Source organism: Megalobrama amblycephala, linkage group LG16, assembly GCF_018812025.1.
Source record: "Megalobrama amblycephala isolate DHTTF-2021 linkage group LG16, ASM1881202v1, whole genome shotgun sequence".
Lineage (NCBI taxonomy): Eukaryota > Metazoa > Chordata > Actinopteri > Cypriniformes > Xenocyprididae > Megalobrama > Megalobrama amblycephala.
Window position 1 is genome coordinate 21,375,151 of NC_063059.1, and position 25,213 is coordinate 21,400,363.

Consider the following 25,213-nt stretch of genomic DNA (forward strand, 5'->3'; position numbering starts at 1 on the left):
TGTTGTATTGTGACGTGCACTTTGTATCTCTGGCTTTTTGTTTGTGGACTGATTATATGGATTTTGACCCTTGCCTGCCTTTGGTTTTACGTGTCTGGATTTACCAATAAATGCTGCAACTGGATCTCAACATCTTGTTCTTGTGTGCCCGTGACACTATTATATATGCTTGATAAATAAAATGCAACTGCCCACAGTTTTAAAGCTATAATCCCCCAGCCAGTGAGTCCGCTCCAGCGGTTGTTCTCTGGTTTCCTGAGCGCCTTGCCCTGCCGGCGGCAACGAAGCGCCTTGCCCTGCCGTCGTCCCAGAGCAGCCCGCTCTCCCTGATACGACCACGGAGCACCCTTGGCCAGCCCTGCCGCCGCCGCCGCCCAGGTCGTCTGCCCTGCCGCCGTCAACCAAGCCTTGTGTCCTGCCGCTGTCGTCCAGGCTTTCTGCCCTGCTGCCACTGCCCCGGCCGTTTGAACCGCTGGAACCCGCCTGGTCGGTTCCTCCAGCGCCGCCCTGGCAACCAGCCAGGACTCCAGACCCCAGGGAACCTGCCTGGTCGGTTCCTCCAGTGCCGCCCTGGCATTCAGCCAGGACTCCAGACCCCAGGGAACCTGCCTGGTCAGTTCCTCCAGTGCCGCCCTGGCATTCAGCCAGGACCCTGACCTTTTTAGAGCCCCCGTGGTCTGCTCCTCCAGCTCCCCCCTGGCCTTCGGTTGGGGGCTCTGTTCACAGTTTTAAAGCTATAATCCCCCCCCCCCAGGTGAAACCAGGTGGTTCTTATTCCTATAAAAGATAAAATACTCTAAACAAACTTTTACAAGCAACCTAAAACAAATGAAAAGTATTTTCAAAACTTTTTATTCCTCAATGTATACTTCAAAATTCCCTTCAGACTCAACAGATATTAATAACTTCTCATGACTTGACTGAAGCACTCATCAAGGATACCCATTGCAAGATGTCCTTAAATCTTGTTCAAAGCATTCTGTGTCAATGAATGACTAATGATTGCCATTTGATAGCGATTTCTCTATTCACTTTGGTGCTCCTCGCATGGCGGTCAAAAATCACAGATTTTTTATTTATTTTTATTTCAATTAAATGACTATATTTTTTTAATTTGATTGTTTTTTTTATGTGATTTTTATGGTATGCAGTAGTTCAATCCATTCATTCACTTTTTGAGCAAAGACCTGTCATAAACTGTCATAAATTTTGAATGCTTTGGAGTCACACACTCGTGTGTCTGCTTCGTCACTGGTAACCCAGTGCAATACTTTATTATTATGTTTTAATTTATTTTTAGGAATAAAGCTATACATTGAACAAACATCTATACGTGGACCAATGGAACAACCCCTGCTAATATAGGCAGCTAATGTACACTAATACAACATAACTTTGTCCAGTACAAAAGCACATTAACACAGTCTTGTCATCACATTTGTTCACTGAATGAGCCAAGCATATCAGAAAAACAAAAGAGATAACAAATCACAACACATTAGTCATTCATTGAGACAGGATTAAGGACATCTTGTTTTCCTTAAGTTTGGTCTCTTTTTAAAAAAAGACACATGACAGATTATTGCTGAATAAAAAGGAAAACAAATTTTAAAAATGTAAAATAAATAAATAAAGTGTACTTTTAAAAAGTTTATTGTTATGAAAAATGTACAAAAAATATTTTCAGTTTGTATATGAAATACATATTATTATAAATATGCAAATTAGAGTAAAGCGTACTTTACTCTAAAACTGTGAGAAAACCCAAACTATAAATCAAAACAAGTTGTGTTCCATTTTTTTTTTTTTTTTTTTTTTTTTTATATTTCAATTAAATGAGCTTTCAGTAAGATTTTGTTTGGGGCGCAGTACCAAACGTTTCCACTATATAAAATTCACTTCCCTTTTGTTTCCAATGCGCTAATTTTTGACTGCGAACAGCACAAGTTTGACTATTTTTTCAGGACCATTTAACCTTTTCAATTCATGATAATGATTTTGTGTGTTTACATAGCAAGTGCCAAAACCTTTACCAAGTTTTGTGCCAGTCCGATGAAGTAAATAATTCTAAAAAAACAATAAGTAAAATGTTTCAGTCAAAAATGGCCGAAGAGCACCAGAGGGTTATGAAGAAACTGGCTGATGCTCAAATGAACAGAACAATGTCTACTAGTGTTCTAATGCTTTACACAACAGATTTTCTTTTTAACTTTTACTGAAGCATGATGTGCAAATTCATTTCTCAATAAATATTCTGAAGACAGTGCTGTACATAATAAAAAAAATGTAATTGTACAAATCTGTCACAAATATATGAATATATACAAAACTAAAAACTGCATTAACACATTTATAGTAGAACAGTATTCAGCAATGAACTGTGCCAGAGCACAAAGATCACTGAATCATTCTAAGGCCCGTTCACACCAAGGACGATAACTATAATGATTGTACTAAATATAAAATATAAAAGATTAGCAGAGTCCACACCACAATTATAAAGATTACAGCACAGAGAAATGAAATCGTTGGAATCACTTTCAGAACAATTTCCATTTGACGAACAATAAAAAGAGCCAATCAGAATCCATCCAGCTTTAAAGAGCTTGAGCATTTAAAGTGACAGATAACAAATCTGCAGCGTGTCCTTATAATAAACAGAACAATAATGTGCGCTGGTGTGAGCGCTTATAAAGTTATCTTTGTGGTTTATGGTTATTGTTCTAGGTGTGAACAGGCATCACAATGGCACAAGTTTGAGCACTACAAATTCTTCATATGATACGGAGCATTATTGAATTGAACAATGTCAGTTTTTGAAATCTTAAGCACCATCTTGAGTATTTCACTACAGTCTACTGAAACATACTTTCATGCCCACATGTTGCAGTTCAGGTAAATGTTTCTTTCTACGTAATGTTATTATTTCATAATATCATTAAGTTAAATGCCATTCAAATCAACAAGATCATGGCCAGCATGATGTCATTGTATTGATTCTCTCATCACTTACATTTATGATTTGATGGCAACAAACATGTACCATGTAAATTAATAGTACCATTTAAATAAACAAATTTTCAACAAAATCATACAACTGTAAGTATAAATAGTCATAGTATACAATTAATTCTCACAAAAACTTTTAAAAACAAATTTCTCCAAAGCCAATAGAACAAAACAAAAAATCATATTTTGCATGAGGAAATTAAATTTTAGGAACAATAAGATAACAATCAAAGCACATTCCATTACCACAACAAAAATATCTCATTCTTATTACTGTAATGCAAAAATAAGGATTCTGAAATTGTAAAATATTAATACATCATCATGATAGTATTTATGTTTCATTATTTTTACTGAGAGAGTTCAATGATGATCACCTTTGACAATAATGGGAAACATTAACATGGGAAACATTTTTTTTACATTTATGAAAATTTTGAGAAGGTAATGTGCTTGATTGTCACATAAATGTCACAACAAAAAAAGTTCTAAAAAGTTAATTATCTTCATACAAATTATTACTTCTTTATATATTTTGAGTTTGGGGAGAAATGTGTTTTGGTGAGAATCAGCAAACCCTTACTGAAAAACCACATGAATTTCCCATGTTTTCCATGAGATCACATGGATTTCACACGAGAACTGTTCCAAAACCACATTTCCCATGTGCAAAGGATGTGTTCCACATGTGACCATGTATTTTTGCACATGTGAAATTAATGTGGTTTTATATAAGCAGGTCTTTTTTAAAACATAGTTTTCTAACATGGTTAGAGAGTGTTTTTGGCATTGACGGCTGGATCGTAAGTCATGAGCGTCTGATATGGTCTGAGGTACTGGAGGCGGAGCAGCAGGATCATTTGCTCAGTTTGAGCCAGTCTCTCCAGGGTGACAGGTTCTGCTCAGGGCTGATCTCTGATATAACCGAGGGGGAAGAAGAGGGCCGTCTGGACTTACGCAGGAAAGACAGACGACCCACTGATCTCTTCTGAGGCAGTTGCTGCTGTTCTGTCTGCTGTTGGCTCCTTAGCTGTTGATTGATGATAATCTGAATATCGTCCTGAGGGGTACACATCAATAGATCAAAATATTACAAATTATAACATTTTTAAAATCTACTTAAGAATGAAAGTGTATTTATTCTTTTGCACATTATTATTTTAATTGTGTCTAGTTGATAGCAGTTCATTTAATCTCAAAAGCAGTTCCATGCCACATTAAACAGCTGCGTGTTTCAAGAGTGAACAGCAGGGGGTGACAGAGTACAACCACTGAACAGTACAGATTCAGAAACAAGTGCAGGTCATTGCAAATTGCAAATTGCAAACGTCAGAGAAAGAAAATATATACACATCTCGTGGCCATGAATTAAGAATGCATTCCTTTGTTTTAGTTAAACTGTGGCCACAAATTAAGATTTTGTTACCTTGCTTTATTAAATTGTGGCTATGTTGTAATATTTTGATCCTTTGTTTTAGTTAAATCAAAACAAGGAAACGAATTAGTACAATGTTGCCACGGTTTAGTAAATCAAGGGAACAAATTCTTAATTTGTGACCATGAAATATATATTTTTGTCCATATGTCATGTAGCAAACCACGGCAACTGCAGAGGCATCCATAAAATCATCAAATACGCTGATGACTTGGTTTTAATCTCTTGCCAAACAGACACAAATAGTGTCTTATTTTGAGTATATTGAAAGTCTTGTACAGTGGTTTGATAATAGTCATCTACAGCTGAACATAGAGAAGACAAAGGAACTATGTTGTGGGAAAAAAATGTATGTTCCATGTGTTTTATTATGTGATATGTGAATGTATAGTATTGTCTGTTAAGATGTATCTTCTATGCCAGTGTCAAAGAAGATTACTTGTTCAGGAAATCTATACAGACAATAAAGTCAAACTAAATTAAACTAAACTAATGGACAATATCCGCCTCATAAACCTGGCAAGTAGCAGGAAACTAATCCTGCTACTTGCCTAGTAGTGTAATCAGACATCAGTTTTCTACCTGCCAGGCCTCCAGTTCTTGTGAAAGTTCAAGTTTACGCTGAATGGCTTCCAGGAGTTGATTGTTTAAACACATCATATCTTGCTTAGTCCTCAGAAGCTCTGCTTCCATCGCTGTCTTCCTGCATGAGAGGAAACCAACACTTTCTTAAAAATTATATTCATATTATGTATATTTACTTTCTCATAAACATTTAAGTGCCAAGTAAATGTTCAATATTTACTTTGCGATGGCATCATCACGCTCCTTTATGGCCTGCTGAACTACTTCCTCATCCATAAGCCGCAGCTTGAGTTTGGCGTTTTCTGCTATGAGAAGCTCATTCTGAGAGAGGATGCCAACAAATTATGGTTAATATGTTAAATGATTTTGCAAGCTTAAGCTCAATGATCAAAATGTTTTTAAAGGCATAAGAAACATTTTAAATATTTTTCTTGGACTTGTACACATGAAAAATGTTACAGTGAGTTGTTTAGAAACAGACAAGCATTAAACTCCCATTCCACATCCGTAAGATTTTCGTTCATCTTCAGAACACAAATTAAGATATTTTTGATGAAATCCAAGAGTTTTTTTTATCCCCCATAGAAAGCAACATAATTATCACATTCAAAATCCAGAAAAGTAGTAAAAACATTGTTAAAATAGTCAGAGTGACTACAATGGTTTAACCTTAATGTTATGAAGCGATGAGAATATTTTTTGTTTACAAAAACAAAACAAAAATAACGACTTTATTCAACAATATCTTATCTTCTGTGTCATTCTCCTACGCTGTTTACATTCAGCGCTTCCAGGTTCTAAGTCTGAATGCCAGCTCAGTATTGGCCGACGCTGTACACGTGAGCAAAACGACGCATGTGTGTGATGCTGACGCAGTAGCTGGCCAATAATAATGAGTTGCTGTTCTGACGAAGATCCTGGACGTTGCTTACGTTGTTTTCTATGGAGGATAAAAAAACATCTTGGATTTCATCAAAAATATCTTCATTTGTGTTCCGAAGATGAACGAAGGTCTTACGGGTTTGGAACAACATGAGGGTGAGTACTTAATGACAGAAATTTCATTTTTGGATGAACAAACCCTTTAAACTAAGATTGTGCCTCATTAAATATTGATGAGCTTTCAGTTGCAGAAACTTTCATACATTGTGTTTTTTTTTAGCATCTGTTAAAAATGTTGATCAATGACAACAATCATAAACAGATACTCCAACCAATTTAAATTGGTAGTGTAGTTGTCAAGTCGCATATCTTGAAAACTGCTGACCCAGGACAGACATTAATCCCAGGGCAAAGTATGAAGAGTGTAAAACATAGAACAAGATAAGACAGGATTATGTTAATGGTGGGTTTAAAGGTCCCGTTTTTCGTGTTTTTTTGAAGCTTTGATTGTGTTTATAGTGTGCAATATAACATGTGTTCATGTTTCGCGTGTAAAAAAAAACAGTATTTTTCACATAATTTACTTATCTGTATACCGCTGTTTCCACTGTCATAAAAACGGGCTGATGACTTCCTTGTTCTATGAAGTCCCTCCTTCAGAAATACATAACGAGTTCTGATTGTGCCAGCGGTTCCTGTGTTGTGATTCGACAGCTCTGAGCGCACCGTGCCCGGAAAAGTCACGCCTCTTACCATAACGTGGAGATGCATGCACTCGTGTTATTGTAAACATGTCTTTAATTTTACCCTATCAATTTGAGCCGGAATCAGACCCGGTGATTGGACTGCGGGACGAAAATAACAGCGTTCCAACGACATGGCGACAAACGCACTCTACAAACGCAACTCTTGTGTATTCCTGTGGGCGGAGGTTAGTCAAAAAACTGTTTTAGTGACGTCATTAAAGAAGGAAGTAGAGGGATGTAGTCCAAACTGGCCGTTCGATGTAGGCGACTTCTGTTAAATAAAATATCTCGCTTGGCATTGAACTTTGAGCTTTAAAATTTTACAGATTTTATTTATACTCTAACAACAACATTACACACTAACTAAAGTTTGAAACATGGGATCACGAAGAACGGGACCTTTAAAGGTGAAGCATGTCATTTAGATGGGGTGAAAGTGTTTGAAAACTATTATTTATGTAAATGATCATTTTTGCCAGAATTGACACATTTCACCTTTAGCCATTTAAAGTGTGAAAAGCCCAAATGAGAGTCAGTGAGGACTAGTTTTACATATCTTGCCATGTTGCTTTTCTTCCTGAAAGCAAATATACTGAAGACTCACAACAAATTCACCAACTGACTGCATTTGTTAAATATCTTAATTCAGCTGAGAATCCAAGTAAGAAAAGCAGTGAATCTTTGTACAAAAATTCCTCAGGCTTTGCCAGGCCCTCCAAACAATGGATCCTTTTTTAAGAAACTGACCCCAGGTCAGTGATAGTGGTATTGGGCTGTTATTGGTTGTGGCTGAAAGCTTGAATGCATGAATAAATGTTACCTGATCCTGTAGCTCCTGTATCCGGATGACATTCTCACAAGGATCGCTCACCGGTCCCACAATGGGCTTCCTCATCTCCTGCAGACACAAATGATACAGGAGGGTTCAGCACTGCACGGTGGTTAGCCTGGGAGAATTTGTGAAGTGTTGTCTTTGTGAGGCCTTGATGGCAGGGTGTATCTCTACAGGATCAGTATCATGTAACGTATATAAATGGCCCTCTGTTCCATCTCTCCCTCTTTTTCTCTCTCTGAACTCTACCTCTGGCTACATTTGTGGCTTCATTGATGCCCACTGAACACACCCCAACCTGGACAACAAAACTCTGATGCAATTCCCACTTCAATGCACACACCAACACTCAACCAGTATCAACTGGCCCAAACTAGCAATATAATGCATCAATAGCATAGTGGAAAGTTTTGTCCATCAATAAAAGAGAAAATTTCAGCAATTACTGATGCAAACTGACAGTTAAAAAAAAAAAAAATATATATATATATATATATATATATATATATAGTACAGTCCAAAAGTTTGGAACCACTAAGATTTTTTATGTTTTTTAAAAGAAGTTTCATCTGCTCACCAAGGCTACATTTATTTAATTAAAAATACAGTAAAAACAGTAATATTGTGAAATATTATTATAATTTAAAATAACTGTTTTCTATTTGAATATATTTCACAAAGTAATTTATTCCTGTGATGGCAAAGCTGAATTTTCAGCATCATTACTCCAGTCTTCAGTGTCACATGATCCTTCAGAAATCATTCTAATATGCTGATCTGCTGCTCAAGAAACATTTAATGTGTACAATTGTACAAAATATTTGTGTACAATATTTTTTTTCAGGATTATTTGATGAATAGAAAGTTCAAAAGAACAGTGTTTATCTGAAATCTAATCTTTTGTCACATTATAAATGTCTTTACTGCCACTTTTGATTGATTTAATGCATCCTTGCTGAATAAAAGTATTCATTTCTTTAATTTCTTTTCAAAAAAATAAAAATAAAAATTACTGACCCCAAACTTTTGAACGGTAGTGTATAATGCTACAGAAGCTTTGTATTTCAGATAAATGCTGTTCTTTTGAACTTTCTATTCATCAAGGAATCCTGAAAAAAAAGTACACAACTGTTTTCAACATTGAAAATAATCATAAATGTTTATTGAGCAGCAAATCAGCATATTAGAATGATTTCTGAAGGATCATGTGACACTGAAGACTGGAGTAACGATGCTGAAAATTCAGCTTTGCATCACAGGAATAAATTACTTTGTCAAATATATTTAAATAGTACACAGTTATTTTAAATTGTAATAATATTTCACAATATTACTGTTTTTTACTGTACTAGTTTTTTTTACTATGCACAGTACTACATTTATTTTAATTAAATAAATGTAGCCTTGGTGAGCAGACGAAACTTCTTTTAAAAACATTAAAAATCTTAGTGGTTCCAAACTTTTGGACTGTACTGTATATATATATATATATATATATATATATATATATATATATATATATATATATATATATATATATATATATATATATATATATATATATATATATATATATTCTCAATTCTTTATCAATACATTAAATACAAATACATAGTCAATTCTTCCCTTCACACTGGAACATTTCCCACAGCTTTTAAGCAGGCTAGGATTACACCACTGCTTAAGAAATCCACTCTGAATCCAGCACTTTTAGAAAACTACAGACCAGTATTCCTTCTTCCTTTCATTGCTAAGACACTTGAGAGAGTTGTATTCAACCAACTGTCTACTTATTTCACACAGAACAACCTCCTTGACAACCACCAGTCTGGCTTCAAGAGTGGCCACTCAACTGAGACTGCCTTGCTCTCAGTCACTGAAGCCCTGAGACTGGCACGAGCAACTTCAAAATCATCAGTACTCATCTTGCTGGATCTGTCTGCTGCTTTTGACACAGTTAACCACCAGATCCTCCTGTCAACCCTCATGTCGAAGGGCATCTCGGGAACCGCACTCCAGTAGTTCAAGTCTTACCTCTCAGGTAGGTCCTTCAGGGTATCTTGGAGAGGTGAGGTGTCCAAGTCGCATCATCTTGCTACTGGGGTACTTCAGGGCTCTGTGCTTGGACCACTTTTCTTCTCCATCTACATGTCATCACTAGGATCTGTCATTCAGGAACATGGTTTCTCCTATCACTGTTATGCTGATGACACACAACTCTACCTCTCATTCAAACCAGATCGCATCGCAGCCTGCCTGACAGCCATTTCTGCCTGGATGAAGGACCACCACCTTCAACTCAACCTTGCAAAAACTGAACTACTTGTGGTCAGTGCCAACCCAACACTTCATCATAACCTTTCAATTCAACTTGGGTCGTCAACCATTACTGCTTCCAGGACAGCCAGGAACCTTGGAGTGGTGATGGATGATTGTTTAAGCTTCACAGACCATATTGCTACAACGGCCCGGTCCTGCAGATTTGCCTTGTACAACATCAGGAAGATTAGACCCTTCCTATTGGAGCATTCCACACAAATTCTTGTCCAAGCTCTTGTCCAGACTGGACTATTGTAATGCTCTCTTGACTGGCCTTCCAGCATGCACTGTCAAGCCTCTACACTGGTCCAGAATGCTGCAGCAAGACTGGCCTTTAACGAACCGAAGAGAGCGCATGTCACACCTCTCTTCATCAGTCTGCATTGGCTGCCAATAGCTGCTCGCATCCAATTCAAGGCTCTGATGTTTGCCTACAGAACGACCTCTGGCTCTGCACCGCTATACCTTAACTCACTACTTCAGACTTATGCACCCTCCAGAAACTTGCGTTCTGCAAGTGAACGGTGCCTTCTGGTGCCATCACAAAGGGGCACAAAATCACTATCACGGACCTTCTCCGGGTCTGTTCCTGGCTGGTGGAATGACCTGCCACGCGCTATAAAAAAATGCTAAAGACGTATCTTTTTCGTCAGCACTTGACCCAGTAATAGTAGCACTTACTTTGATTTCCATTCTTTTTCCATCGATTGGTGTATTTATAAAAAAAAAAAAAAAAAAAAAAAAAAAATCCTTGCTACGAGCACTTTACTAACGTAACTGTGACTTCACACAACACTTACATACTGTTGTTCTCATGTTGATTTGATTGCTTCTACTACTCTCATTTGTAAGTCACTTTTGAGAAAAGCATCTGCTAAATGACTAAATGTAAATGTAAATATATTCTGAACCCCCCTCCATTTGTAATGGGCAAATCTCACAAAAACAGGTCCAGGTGACATTTGACCTCCAAATAATAAAAAAAAAGAAAGAAAGAAATGTTTTTGCAAATGGAGCCTGTTTCATTACCATAATATTTCTAGCATTATTTTCATAAACTAGTTCATTTTCTAACTATTTTCTGCAATGCATCTGAATATTTGAGTTTGAGTAATTTTCTTTATACTGATGCTAAATCAATTATTAAATAGATCATTAAAGTAATACATACGAATACAGTACTAACATGATGTATAAAACACAAATTAATATATTTTTTTAAAAATAAGATTAAAAATAGATTACAAATAAGATTTATTTATTTATTGCATCCCTGACAGCAACATAGTGTCGGGCCAGATTCGCCCCACATCTGGTCCACGTGTAATCCACATGTACCAGATGTGGGCCGGATTTGGGCCACACTATGTTGCTGTCTGGGATTGGAAAGAAAACACCTGGGTCCCAACTGCTTCATTTTCATTAACTCTTTCCCTGCCAGGTTACATAAGATTCATACATTTAACATCCCCTCAAAGGGAATTATCAAAATTAGTGCCCATTTCAGAGAACTTGGCAGCGTGGAAACTACTGCCAGGAATTTCTGCGTGGGTTCTAAAGACAGTAGAAAAAGGATACAGAATCCAATATATTCATTGTCCTTCGCGTTTCAATGGTGTGGTCTCCACTACCGTGAAGCCGGGGCAAGCGACTTTACTGTCACAAGAGCTGCAATCTCTTCTGAAGAAAGAGACCATTGAGCATGTTTCCCCCTCTAGAGAGAGAGTCAGGTTACTACAGCAGATACTACTTAGTTTCTAAAAGGACGAGGGGCTGCGTCCAATCTTAGATCTTTGAGGCTTAAACCATTCAGTCAAAGCTCTCAAGTTCAAGGTGTTAACTGTAAAGATGTCCGTGTCACAATCCAACATCATGATTGGTTTGTCATGATTGATCTTAAGGACATATATATTTCACAACACAGGAGGTTCCTGAGGTTCGCTTTCGGGGGCGAAGCTTACCAATATCGTGTTCTTCCATTCGGCCTAGCCTCATTACCCCACCGCACATACACAAAATGTATGGATGTAGCACTGGCTCCATGGTGACTCCAGGGCATTCACATTTTGAGTTACATAGACGACTGGCTAATACTAGCACAGTCACGAGATGGCATTACAACACAGATGTCGTACTAGCTCATCTATTTTCTTTAGGGTTGAGACTAAACGAGACAAAAGTGTTCTCTGTCCTACCCAGAGAACGACATATTTAGGAGTCATATGGGATTCGACCATGACGTGGGCACAATTGTCTCCCGCTCGAATTGAGACTGTTCTAACCACCCTGAACAATGTCAGGCTAGGCCAAGATTGCACTGTTCTGCAGTATCAAGAAATGTTAGGTCTCATGGCATCAGCGTCCTCTGTGATTCCTATGGGCCTCTTGCATATGAGACATTTCAGTTGTGGCTCAGAGCCGAGAGGTTTTGTCTAAGTAATTCCCTACGCGCTGAGTGCTTCCATTTCTAAAATCCATGTTTATGGTAAGTCACGCGCTAATGCTTCGTGCACTTTCTAAAATCCATGTTTATGGTAAGGGTTATGCGCTGCGGCTTCGTTCCCTTTCTATGTGGCTCAGACCCCGGTTCTTCACCTTGGGTCCGACTCTATATGCGTTGATGTTGCAAGATGCCAACAACAGACGCTTCCCGTACGGGCTGGGGAGTGGCCTTAGGTGGCCGTCCAGTCCAACGGGATATGGGGAGGTCATCATCTCGATTGGCAGATCAATTGCCTCGAATTGATGGCTGTATTTCTGGCCCTGAAGTACTTCCGCCACCAGTTAAGGGGTTACCATGTTCTAGTGCGGGTGGACATTACTGTGGTAGCCTCTAATATGAATCCCCAGGGTGGCCTGCATTTGCGACGTCTAGACAGGCTAGTGCAGCGCATTCTGCTCTGGGCTCAGGACAAGTTCCTGTCCCTCATGGTGATTTATATCCCCAGATATCGGTCCAGACAGAGCATACAGACGGGGGAGTAGAATCTCCACCCGAGGTAGTCAAACAAATCTGGTAATGATTTTATCAAACAGATAGACCTCTTCGCCCCCAACAGGCAGCACCATGTCCACTCTATTTCTTTCGGAGTCACCCAGCTTCTGCTGGGTCTGGATGTGATGCGCATATGTGGCCCAGTATGCGCCTGTATGCGTTTCCTCTGGTTTCTGTGCTCCCAGGAGTTCTAGCCAAATTTCGCCAACAAGGGACTTGCCTCTTTCTGATAGTGCCGCATTGGCTGAATGGAATATGGTTCTCGGAGATAACATGAAGGTTTCCACATCTCCATCAGGGGATCATATATTGTCCCCTGCACCTGAGACAAAAGGTCTCTCCCCTTCGGTATCGCCCAAAGCGAGCCGTTGAGGAGAGACCTTTTGTCTCAGGTGCAGGGGACAATATATCATCCCCTGATGGAGATGTGGAAACCTTCATGTTTGGCCCCTGAAGGGAACCAACTGAGGGACACAGGGCTTTCACCTGATGTTATTGAGACCATTAAATGCTAGGACTCCCTCCACTAGATAAAGTTATGGAGGGCCTGGTTGAGACCCCTTTGAACCATTAGAGTCAGTTTCTGACAAGCTGTTAACTCTGAAAATGTTTTTTCTTATGGCTATAACTTCTCTGGAAAGAACTGGGGATTTGCAGGCTCTGTCCATTGTGCCATCCTTCTTAGACTTTGCCCCAGGAGTGGTGAAAGCTATTTTGCATCCTCATCCTGACTATCTGCCTAAGGTTCCTTTCTCGAACTTGCATCCGGTTACTCTTGAAGCCTTCTGCCCTCTGCCATTCACTACGCCGGAGCAGGAGAGACTTCACAGACTGTCCAGTCTGTGCTCTTCAGACTTACGTCCACCGCACTAGCCAGTGGCGTAAGTCAGAGCAATTATTCGTTTGTCATGGTGGCCATAGCAGGGGTGCGGCCGCCATGAAACAGACCATGTCACATTGGGTGAGAGATGCTATTGCCCTTGCCTATGAGGCGTGTGGTCAAACTTCGCCAACAGGCATCAGGACTCATTCCACCAAGGAGGTTGCCTCTTCTAGGTTTTGGCAGGGGGCGCCCCCTTACAAAATGTTTGTGATGCGGCAGGTTGGTCCTCTCCACACACATTCATAAGATTTTATAGTTTGGATGTTCATGTTACTCCGGGCTCTTGCGCCCTTGAGTCAACATGGCAAGCTAGTGTCTGAGACTCTCTGTGCTTTGTGGCACACTTCACAGCCTGGGGGTCTGACGTTGTTTTACACATATATTTACAGCTGGTCACGACTAAAGACGTTCCCATAGCGCTGATCAAGTGCAGCTTCTCGTTCCCGCCTTTTCAGGGAACAGGGTTACAGTGAAGTAACCCAGTGAAGTTTTTCTCTGGCTGCTGTAACTGTTTGTTATGGAGAAAACAGCAAGAGGAAACATGATAAAGATGATGTTGGTTTCTTGTTGATGATACAGTTGTATTCATCACATACTGGCCTTATTTGCTGAACTCATGAGAATTACTGATTATAGCACCCATGTGACTACAGTATGAGATCAAGCAGTGTTTTAATCAAATAAACAATGATTTAAAAAAAAAAAAAAAAGGTTTTTAACTCCTGTTTAAAAACATATTGTACACAAAACACTTTGAAACTCTTATGTGTTTTAGACACACACAGAAAATCACATCAAAAATCACCCTATGAATCTCAACAACGGTGACATGCTTCTTGCTGCAATGTATTCTGGGTGCATCATATAAAACTCATCCATGGCTCCCAGAAAGCATTGTGACATGAAGCATGTCACCATTGTTGAGATTCATACACTGATTATTGATGTCTGTGTGTGAGCAAAACTTGCAGGAGTTCAAAATGTGTATTGTGTTTTAAAACTCATTCAGATTTTCTTATTAAATTGTGCTCAATGTCTTGCTGTAGAATCACAACACAACAATAAAACAAAATTAATATCATATCGCCCACATAGAACTCAGACATATCACTGAATTAAGCCACTACATGATGATTTTATTCTTATCATCAAACAGCTGATAGCATCTGATCACATTTTTGCTTGTTCTTGCCATAACATACACAGTTAGAGCAACCAGAAAAAAACAAATATTAAAATGTCAAACTGCCTAAGAACTTCTGAAGACGTATGACAGAAATAAAGTCAAACTGGTTACTAATAAGTGAAGCTGGTAATGCTGTTTTTTCGGAGTTGATTAATCAGATCTCAAGAGATGTAACATCTTCTTTTATCTTCAACTGATTTCATTTAAGGCTGTGGCTGTAGATTCTGTTCTTGTTGTTCCTCTTTTGTTCAGTGATTTTGCTTGTTATGATCAGCTATCTTCAAAAATACTCATCACTCAATTAATCACTTAATTATCTCATTAACTACAACACGTTTCAGTGTTACATTTAACACCCTGTAGTGTGCACAGCAGTGTTCATTTCATCTGGGCTAACCCATGTGGGGCCTACATGGAAAACTGGCTAGGCCCCATTTAGATAGCCCAGGTGACACCCATTTGGGCCCCACGTTAGTGTGCTGGCTGGGAATTGTAGGGTCGTTAAAAAACATACATCCCCTCCAGACCACTTTTGCCCACTACTATATCCATGTGAATGTGAATTATTGTTACTGAAATGTGAGACAGTACGAGATGTCAAAATACTCCAGGGAAGATGATATGTTATATGCAGCACATCACATGTCAATTTCTGTTACGCTTGTGTCACTGTGTGTTCCATATGAAACAACTTTACCTGTAGCGTGTCACTCTGTGCTATCCATTGTGCTGCATGTTTCAATTGTCCCAGCATGCCCTGCAGGCTGTCATCTGAGTTCTGTTCAGTCTCTGATCTGTAGGCTACAGGTCGAAGCAATTCTAGGATGTAGTGCAACTCCTGAGAGACCTGTTGGGCAAGGGTAGATAGATGTTCTGGTTGTGCCCAAATATCAAATTAATAGGCATAAATGTACCGTAAATATCTTATGTGTATTTAGCATTGTTCCAAAAGCAGGTGAGCAGTCTTACTGCCTACTGCCTCTGAAAGAATCTTCCTTCTAATGCAGCATCTTGATCGAGAACCTCACAAGAGACTGGGGATTTTGAATGCTTTACATATAGGCAGCAACTGAAATGTGCTGAACCGATTCTTTACTGGTGTGTGAACAGCTTTAGAGGCAGACAATACAGACTACATGGAAAAGTTTTTACCCTCTTGGACTAATTATGTGAAATAGTGAAGGCAAAATCTGATTAAATGTGGCCAAAAGATGACCATAAAAATGGTGACCTGTTACGCTATCCCTTGTACGTGTATTAATTTTAACCCAGCCCACGCAAAATTAGCTTGCAATACAAGGCTCTTTTTCCTGTAACGCATTTATTTGAGTACAGTGAGGTACAATCAGGCATTATCAGGTTGCAGTGAGTACAGTTCAGTGTATCACCTGTTCTTTGTCCAGGCTCCAGTTTGCGGTGTCCAGATTGTTTTCAAGCTCAGACAGTAGAGATGTGTCATTGTGACTTTTCTCCTGGAGGGCCACTTCCTCCTGGAGCTCCTCTACCTGAGACTGCAGCTCATGTGCCCAGGAACGAACTCTATCCACTTCTTGCCAGGCCTCCGCCAGCTGAGACAGAGAAAAAAAAATGTATTATTATTCTTGTAGGATATGTACAAATGTGTGCACATTATTTTTAGAAAGAGACAATATTTGACCCTGAATTCTGCATTTTTACATTTATGAGAGCACATTTTTTCCTAAATGTATAAAAGAAAATAAAACAACCATTTTGCCACTTTTGACAAAAATTTTTGATTTCTGGTGCACACACAGACATCTTATACTAACACAATGGCAAAACATCAGCATTCGAGAATGTTTGACATCTCTGGATCATGTGACTACACTTTTACCTATCATAAGAACTGTACTGAAATTTTAAGGCAGAAATCCCGAACCACCAGATTCCAGTTCCACGTAATCTAAAGGCCAACAGTTTCCCACCTTGTTAGTTAGCATTAAGCATTCTGCTCAAATGAGCAACCGAACCTGTTGTATGTGTGTGTGACTCTGTTGTTCCTGTAAATCCAGGCGTTTGTGTAGTGAGGACACACTGTCTTTGAGTTCCTCATTCTCGTGACAAGTCATCTTCAAGCTCTGTTCAAGTGTTTGCTCCCGTTGCGTGAGCCGTGCAACCTGAACACACACACACACACACACACACACACACACACACACACACACACACACACAACTATCACAACTTTCCCGCTACATTATTCTATCTACACTTTAAAGTCAGAAAATTCTATAATTGTTCACACTACAGATGCTGTCACTTTATTATGTGGAAAGCACTCTTTGAACGTCACTCAGCCAATAAAATTTGAGGTCCGGAATGAACTGTTATATAATATTTAATAAACAAGCATGCATGGAAAGCTGCAGTGTTGGACTATTATTTGAATATATTTTCATCATGTATAACATATACAGATATCCGAGTGTGCAAGTATGGAATTGTTTCTCACCTGTTCTCTAAGAGCATTGATGATTTCTTCATCCTGGGGTCTGGAATGCCCCCTTTCTCTCATTTCCTGTTTTAGACTTTGAAGCTCGCTGGTCATGGTTCGCTCCACTTCCATACCCTAAAAATACACAACACAGCTCACTTATCAAAACCACTGTCTGAACCGCAAAACTCTTTTTTTAGCTTTCAAATACATGCAGTGTGTTCACAAATTGAATGGGCTGATATTCCAGAGAGTCACAATTAAGAAGAGAAAGCAACAATAACAAAAAGATGTGTTTTTCCACTAAGGAATGTGTCCCATTTTCATAATGAAAAGGAGTTAAGTTCGCTTGATAAGAGCTAAACAAAAGCCTGCACTGGGCGTTCGGAGGCCTGTGGTGACAAACCTGAATCAGCAGATAACTGGACAGCCGTCAGTGTTCATCACACACGCTCAGAACCAGATCAAAGAGCCAGATGACAGATGCAGCTTGGCATCTTGGTCTTGGCAGTGGCATCATCATCATCCTAGATAGTCACTGTGAGTGTGTATGGGGCGGGGAATGACCCCACGCTCAACAGCATATGGAGGGGTGGCAAGAGGTCCTGGTTCAATGAGACTCAACTACCAACCACCACAAGGTTAGTGGTCCCTTGAGGGAAAGGCTATTCAGGACGGGAAATAAAGCTAACGTGCTATTATGTTAACTAGTGCAAGTCTAGCCCCTGTAGCATTCAATAACGATCCTGCCAGCTGATGTCCCAAGCCAGATGGCATTCTTGGTGAAAAATATCAATCTCTTGTGGTGTCTCTAAACTAATAAATCTCAATTTCTTTCTTAATCAGATTGTGTCACAAGCTTTATTGAAGAGACTACTATATATATATATATATATATATATATATATATATATATATATATATATATATATATATATATATATATATATATATATATATATATATATATATATATATATATATATATATATATATATATATATGTGTTTTTTTTTTACATGACACAAATGCTGTCAAAAGAGTGAATTTGCTTTAAGAACAAACAAAACAAACAAACAAACAAACAAAAAGAGTGAATTTGCTTCAAGAACAAACAAACAAAAAACCTAAATGTTACACATAACTCTGGAAGCAACTTTATATACATTGTTAAATTCTGTGCATGAATTTGGAGGCTTCCGACTTAAAGGAGCAGTAAGCAATTTCTGGTAAAAACTGTTGATATTTGAAATCACCAAAACAAACATGTCCCTACCCTAAACGATCACACCCCTATCTTGATGCCTCCGTCCCCACATTCAAGTACATGCTATGCAACACAAGCAACGACTATGGCTAAATCTGCTGCCGCTGAGGGTATGATGTCATCAATAAGTGAAAGCAATTTGTATTACTATGATAATTCAGGCTGAATGATTAATTGGTATCTAGCTCCTCTACTCCTTCGATGGCAAGGTCATCCCAGCTTTCATGAACAGCTCCCTACATAACACGATAGGCCAAGTAACTAATATATTACAAATGTGACAAGATTAAGAGGTTATAGTGATCACTAAAAGGGGAACCAAAAGAAAAACCATATATTATGATATATTACGTTTTCTCACTTTTCAGACACAGTTTGGGAGCCGATGGTTAAAACGGGCAGTGGAAGAGGTTTAGACAATCCGGGCTTATAATAATAATGCAAATGAACAAACAATGAAGATGACACACAAGTATATTCAAGCAAAAGACTGCACATCTTAGTTCTGTGAAACACAGGTTGTGAAAACCAATGACACTCACGTATTGAGAAGAAATAAAGCAACCTCTGCGTCTGTTTTCAGGCCTTGCCGCTCCTTAAGGTCTCTCCAACACTGGAAAGCTTCTCCGATATTAATGCGGGTCCTACCTCTTGCCTGATCGTAACCCTTCTTTTTAAAGTTATATTCCCTTGGCCTTTTCCTCTTTTGTAATTTCTCTGCCATCTCCCTCGTTCTGCTAATGTCTGTCTTGTGCACTGAGCTCTCTCTCTGTTACTCTGGTGCTGCAGTGATGAGTCGTAAACGGATCTCCACAATAATAGGTATTTTAATCCACAAAGAAGGAATCACACCAAACACATCAAACATAACATTAAGATCAGACAAGGAGTGAAGGGAGTGAGTCCATATAAAAAGGGAGTGCAGATGATAAGGTCCAGGTGTAGCTGATAAGTGATGAGTGAAGATGAGGAGCTGACAAGGGAAGTGAGTGCAGGTGAGGAGACAAGAGGATCATGGGAATTGGAGTCCTGGAGACGAGGGAACTGTGACACTTCCTCCCCCATCATGACTGCATATGCCGCTTACTGCTAATTGGCTACAAGTGTGTTTTGGTGCTCGGTCTGATCCACTTTTCAACAGTGCTTTTTTTTTTTTTTTTTCAAAAATCGCTTACTGCATCTTTAAGACTTATTTATTAGAGAAGAATATTTGTTTCTTAACATTGTCAGAACATTGCACATAACCAATTTAATACCATTGATGGTGTTTCTATGGTGGGATGCATCACTATTGCCGTTGCTCATACAGGTGTTAAACTTGAATGATACTTCAAATCATGCAGTTTGTTGAGGAGCATTACCTCACAGCAGGTGACTGGAGAACAGCACAAGTGTGAATGATTTACAAATCACGCAATTAAACTGTGACTGATTTGCTGAATCAGAGTCGTGTGACCTCAACAACTCTACACTTCCAGTAAACATTTATTTAAAGGTGATAAAAAATGTGCAGAGGAAATATACATTACTTTAGGGTTTATATTCATACAAATATCCCTGTTTATTGTCCCACAAGTAACAACAACACAGTTCATACTGATACTCCTGAATGGATGTTAGATTTGGTAAAACTGTCAGAAGACCCAGCACCTGAGAGAAACCTAGCAGGATGCAAGCATGTTTGCATTCTGATAGGTTTACTCCCTCCAACAGGAAGGCACAGCTTTCCTGGAAAAACAAATGCTTGTTTTGAGCTTTCTCTGTAAACAACTGGGGTAGGCCGATTTCCTTGAAATTACCCCGTATTCTCCTGATAGACTCTCTTAGTGCCTCTGTACTGTTTATTCATATTATTACTGCCTGTTATATTAATATTATATCACTTCTGTTTATTCATATTATTCATAAAACTGTAAAAATCTTTGTAATCTGTAAATATGTTTATTATAACTATGCTTATAGTTTTCTTAAATTTTATTTCTTAAATGTTATTACTATGTCTCTTTTTGTATTTGTATGTGTACACTGGAAGCTTCAGTACCAACGCAAATTCCTGGCAATAAAGCTCTTTCTGATTCTGATTCTGTACAGACTGTTAGGTACTAAGAGTATGTAATAAACAGTAACAACAGGCTGTAAGGAATACTTACAATTACACACATTTAACCTAAACTAATCCAAACCCTCACATATAGGGTTTTTTATTTAGTGTGTTCATTAAGCATAATAAATTGATGGGGACCCTGGTCCACACAGACAGACACACAAGTTTACTTTTGTCTCAAAAAGTATAGCTTAAATACTTACCATTCCATTCAAGGACTGGACAAAAGGCCGTTTACCATAACTGACAAAAGCTCATCTGCAACTGAACCACAAGACGTTTTTCTATAACTCCACTCTAGACACCATCCGAGAGCAGTTTAAAAAAAGAGCTTAGACATGGTGGAAGCCGCAGTGGAATGAGTAAGACATACTTCCTCTTGCTTCAGAGCAGGACAGGATACATACAGTAAACATCAGTATTTCCTGAACTTTGACTTCTTGGAAAAAAAAAATAGCCAAAGACAGTCTCTACGTCTACTTGAGTCAGCTGACGTGTGGAGAATGAGAGGGTGTGGGACCACCCAGTGGAACAGTATGAGTTAGTCATTACTCTAATCCAAACTGACAACAATATATGACTACAGACATAACAGAACATAACGGAGTGTTTTAGCATGTCTGTCATAAAAAACTGGGATTAAATGTCATGAACAGCTTTTTAAATGAGCTTATGAGTTTGAACTGGGAATCCTGGCAAGTGTGCAAACACCTAAAAAAATGTGTAAACCTTGACCTTGAGCATAACAAGTCTGTAAGATTAGATACCAGCCCAATGTGAGAGCAAGGTGTGTGAATGAATCAACAGGAGCAGGTGCATCTAAATTTAGGTTTTCCATCACATAAAAGAAGCCATAGAAAATAGTAAATAGTAAAAGTAAAACTACTGATATCTGTACATTAATTGTTCTAATTCCAATATTTCTTTATAATCAAATTATATATTAATACGGTAAATTGGTTTGTGTTGATTTTTTTTCTTCTTGTTTTGACTTTTTGGACAAGTCCTACTATGTACTTTCTCTTTTACAAAAAAATGATTGTGTTACAGTAATATTTTACTGTAGTAATGTAAAACATTACTGTTTTTATGGTAATGAGAATTACCATTATGAATAATGTGAATTATTTAAAATTTCAAAAGAAAATTATTATAAAAAATAACATCATAGTGGGAAAAAATACCAAATATCAAGTTATATAAGTTTCATTTTCTTTATGCAAAATGCAGTTATTCTATTTTTGTTCACAGCACATTAACTAATGTTATCAGGTACAATTTTTGAACTGAAAATGTATTATTATATGTCGAAATTAACATTAAGATTAACAAATGGTGTAGATGCATTGTTCATTGTTCGTTCATGTTTACTTGTGTAATTAACAACTCAACCTTGTTGTGTTACCCATAGATTTACTAAGCATATATTAGGCTTAGGACTGTGTGGATGACCCATTCTACCATTTCATATCTGCTACACTGAGGGAAGGAACAGTGTGATGTCATCTTTATCTGAGCGAGAGACAGTATCTGTTGCATTACTGGCCTTCTAATCATTTTATTCTTTTATGACCCCTGCGTATGTGTATGTATTACGTGTGTGGTTAGGTTTTGAAGTCTGGCTAATAAAGGGCACATTCAACTTCCAATGCACCTGCCTTTAATGATTATATCATGAAAACTGGCTTGTCACTATGATCACTACATATATGAGTGAGGCAAAAGGTTACAATGACATTGTGCAATTATTGATGAAATATATTTTTATAATATTTTAGGAAAATGTAAGTGTGTGTTGGTGGTTGCTTACTGGTCAAATGCTGCACTACTTGAGGTGTCATTTCATCCCTGTAGTTCCAATGATACACCAAGGATTAATACTCGGGGTTCAGATTACTACCCAAAATATGAGCATTCACGAGTTCACATATACATAAAATTAGATAGAGTAAAGTAATGCGTATTTGGCGTGCTGTCCAGGGGGAGGGCTCTGAGCTCGGAATTTTGGCCCGAACCCAGAGTACTCCCCCCGGATGTGGTAATGAGAGATAGAACTAGAAGTGAGGAGATGGGGTGGTGGAGGGATGCTGATAAACTGTCAACGAACAGAGTTAAGTCTGCAGTATATATACCTCTTGTTGTTGGTTGATTAGCTGAATGCTTTCCACTTGTGCTAATTAGTCTAATTATTTACACCTGCTCCTCCCAAATTTTGTTAATAAAACATCATATAGTAAAAGTGATGCTTGAAAAGAAGGGTAAAAGTTGGGTGATGTAAGGGATGATGTACAGTATAGTAGGTTTCACTGACCCTCTGCAGCTCTTCTCTGAGTCTCTGGCTCTGTTCGCTGTGCTCATGCTTCAGTCTGCTCTTCTCTCTTTCAGCCTCACTCAGAGTCTGGTTCAGTCTCTCCACCTGCACCTGCAGCTCCTGCACGTCTCGCTCCAGCTCGGACACCTGGCTCTCCCACTGTGCCTGACAGTCATCCAGCTTCACCCGCAGCTCGTACCTGCCCTGCTGCAGCTCCTGAGGACACAATCATGTCTTCACAGTGTTTGATTTCACTTAGACCAATCTGAGATATCACACTAAAGTTATAAAAAACTTTACATTAATAGTGGATCCTAGCAAAACACCAACTATGCCCAGGACATTTGTTTTTAGTAGTAGTAAACTTGCAATGACAGTCACCATTTATTTCCACCATTTTACCCTCATGTCATTCCAAACCTGTATGATGTTCTTTCTTCTGTGTAACACAAAAGAAGATATGGTAACACTTTACAGTAAGGTTCATTTGTTAACATTAGTTGATGTATTAACTTATATGAACTAACGATGAGCAACACATTTGTTAATGTATTTGTTAATCTTTGTTAACATTATTTAATAAAAAAATACAGCAGTTCATTGTTTGTTGAGGTTCATTAACTAATGTTAACAAAATATAACTCTTAATTTTGATAATATATTAGTAAATGTTGAAATTAACATTAACAAAGATTAATAAATGCTGTAGAAGATATTTTTAAAAACATCTTAGTACTTTCTTTTAATACAATGAAAGCCTTTGGGATCAAAACCCCAGAATTTTTTTTTTTTTTTTTAATATCTTGTTTTGATTTCCCCATATGATTAAGTCATACGGTATGGAACGACATGAGGGTTAGTAAATGATAACAGAATTTTAATTTCAGGGTGAACTATCCCTTTAAGGTAACAGATTTAATATTCAAAGTCATGCTTTGACTGAATCTGATTTGCAGTCATTAAATGAGACAACACACATGAAATCTGATGTGGCCCTGCTCTCATTTCTTAGTTCAGATCATTTTAAAATGATAACCATGCAACGAACTTGTTAAATTTCCTTACTGTTGCATGAAATTTTGAACATCTGCCTAAAATACATATTTATATATTCATACACTGGCCTAAAAAGTATTTGAAAACCAAAAACACGTCTGATTGTATTAGATAAACTATAAAAGTGTGTCCTTTCCTTTGCCTTAAAGAAAGTATACTGTTCAAAAAAAAAAAAAAAAAAAAAAAACTGTTCCAAGAAAACATTTAAGAAAAAGTAAGTTTGAAGTGATACTACAATAGATATGGAGCTGAAAATGAAGACACTCAGCTAGGAGACCTGTGTGAACCTGACTTCATACAGTTCCTAAAAATGATCATGGCACCAGTTGCTTAAAGGCACTGCAAAAAATGGCTCAGAGAAGTAAAGTTCGTTCTAAGGAAAGCTGTAACATCATCAGATTACACTACATTATTACGTTTTATATAAAACAGCAACCTTTAGAAGACAACAGTGTCGCCAAAAAAAAGACAAAAGACGGAAATTATGACGACTCGCTATAAATACAGTGTGGTTATTAAGCTGCAGAGAAATGGAAACGACCATGGGAAGAACTTGTCTCGAGTCTCACCTCCAGCTGCTGCATGTATTTGTCATGAAGTGCGTCTCTCTCTTCTTTCAGCTGTCTGTTCTCTATGAGTAGAGCATTTCCCACCTGAGCAGCAAGAAGAACTTCATCCTCCTTTTGCCGAAGAGCTGCGAACAACTCCTCACTGTCCTTATACACCGGCAGATCGTCATCATTATTGAATTCATATGAATAGAAATCTTCCTCCACTTCCATTTTATGTATATTATGTATCAGCTCTTCTCCCCGACTCATGACGTCCGTATTATGAGTGAAAACGCTCCATGCGTTTGTGCTTCTGTATGTGAGAGTGGGTAAGAGTCCTGTGGTTGTCACTCATGTTTTTTTTTTTTTTTTTGAAGGCGGATTATGGAAAGGAACTCGTGTGTGGGTTGGGCTTGTGAGTTAGTTTCAGGTAACTCGTGACTTTATCCTTTTTCTTTTTTTAACAGATGTATTACAATAAATTTTTAGATCATACTAAATAATATAGTAAGCACATTTTGAGAACACATTACATGCAGGCCTACAACATGCAAATAGACCGTAGATAGTTTATATGACATATTTCATTTTACACGA

At 38.2% G+C, this 25,213-nt stretch overlaps 1 protein-coding gene across 1 annotated transcript; it reads right to left on the reverse strand.

Moving 5' to 3' along the window:
* Positions 1-1,410: 1,410 nt before the first annotated feature.
* Positions 1,411-24,991, reverse strand: si:ch211-235m3.5 (BICD family-like cargo adapter 1). The gene is made up of 10 exons (XM_048160033.1): positions 24,635-24,991; positions 23,010-23,225; positions 17,346-17,462; positions 16,864-17,010; positions 16,261-16,440; positions 15,570-15,719; positions 7,478-7,555; positions 5,250-5,350; positions 5,027-5,147; positions 1,411-4,069 (listed from the first exon to the last, which is right to left on the reverse strand). The coding sequence occupies exons 1-10, from the start codon at positions 24,884-24,886 to the stop codon at positions 3,866-3,868; spliced, it is 1,566 nt and encodes a 521-aa protein (XP_048015990.1). The 5' UTR covers positions 24,887-24,991; the 3' UTR covers positions 1,411-3,865.
* Between the last annotated feature and the right edge of the window lie 222 nt (positions 24,992-25,213).

Bases quoted from the DNA above. Each gene is read 5' to 3' on its own strand.
- si:ch211-235m3.5 (XM_048160033.1), bottom strand. From the start codon at position 24,886: ATGAGTCGGGGAGAAGAGCTGATACATAATATACATAAAATGGAAGTG. The intron at 23,226-24,634 runs GTGAGACTCGAG...TTGTGTCCTCAG, and splicing joins AATACATGCAGCAGCTGGAG to GAGCTGCAGCAGGGCAGGTA. The intron at 17,463-23,009 runs GTCAGTGAAACC...GTGTATTTTTAG, and splicing joins TCAGAGAAGAGCTGCAGAGG to GGTATGGAAGTGGAGCGAAC.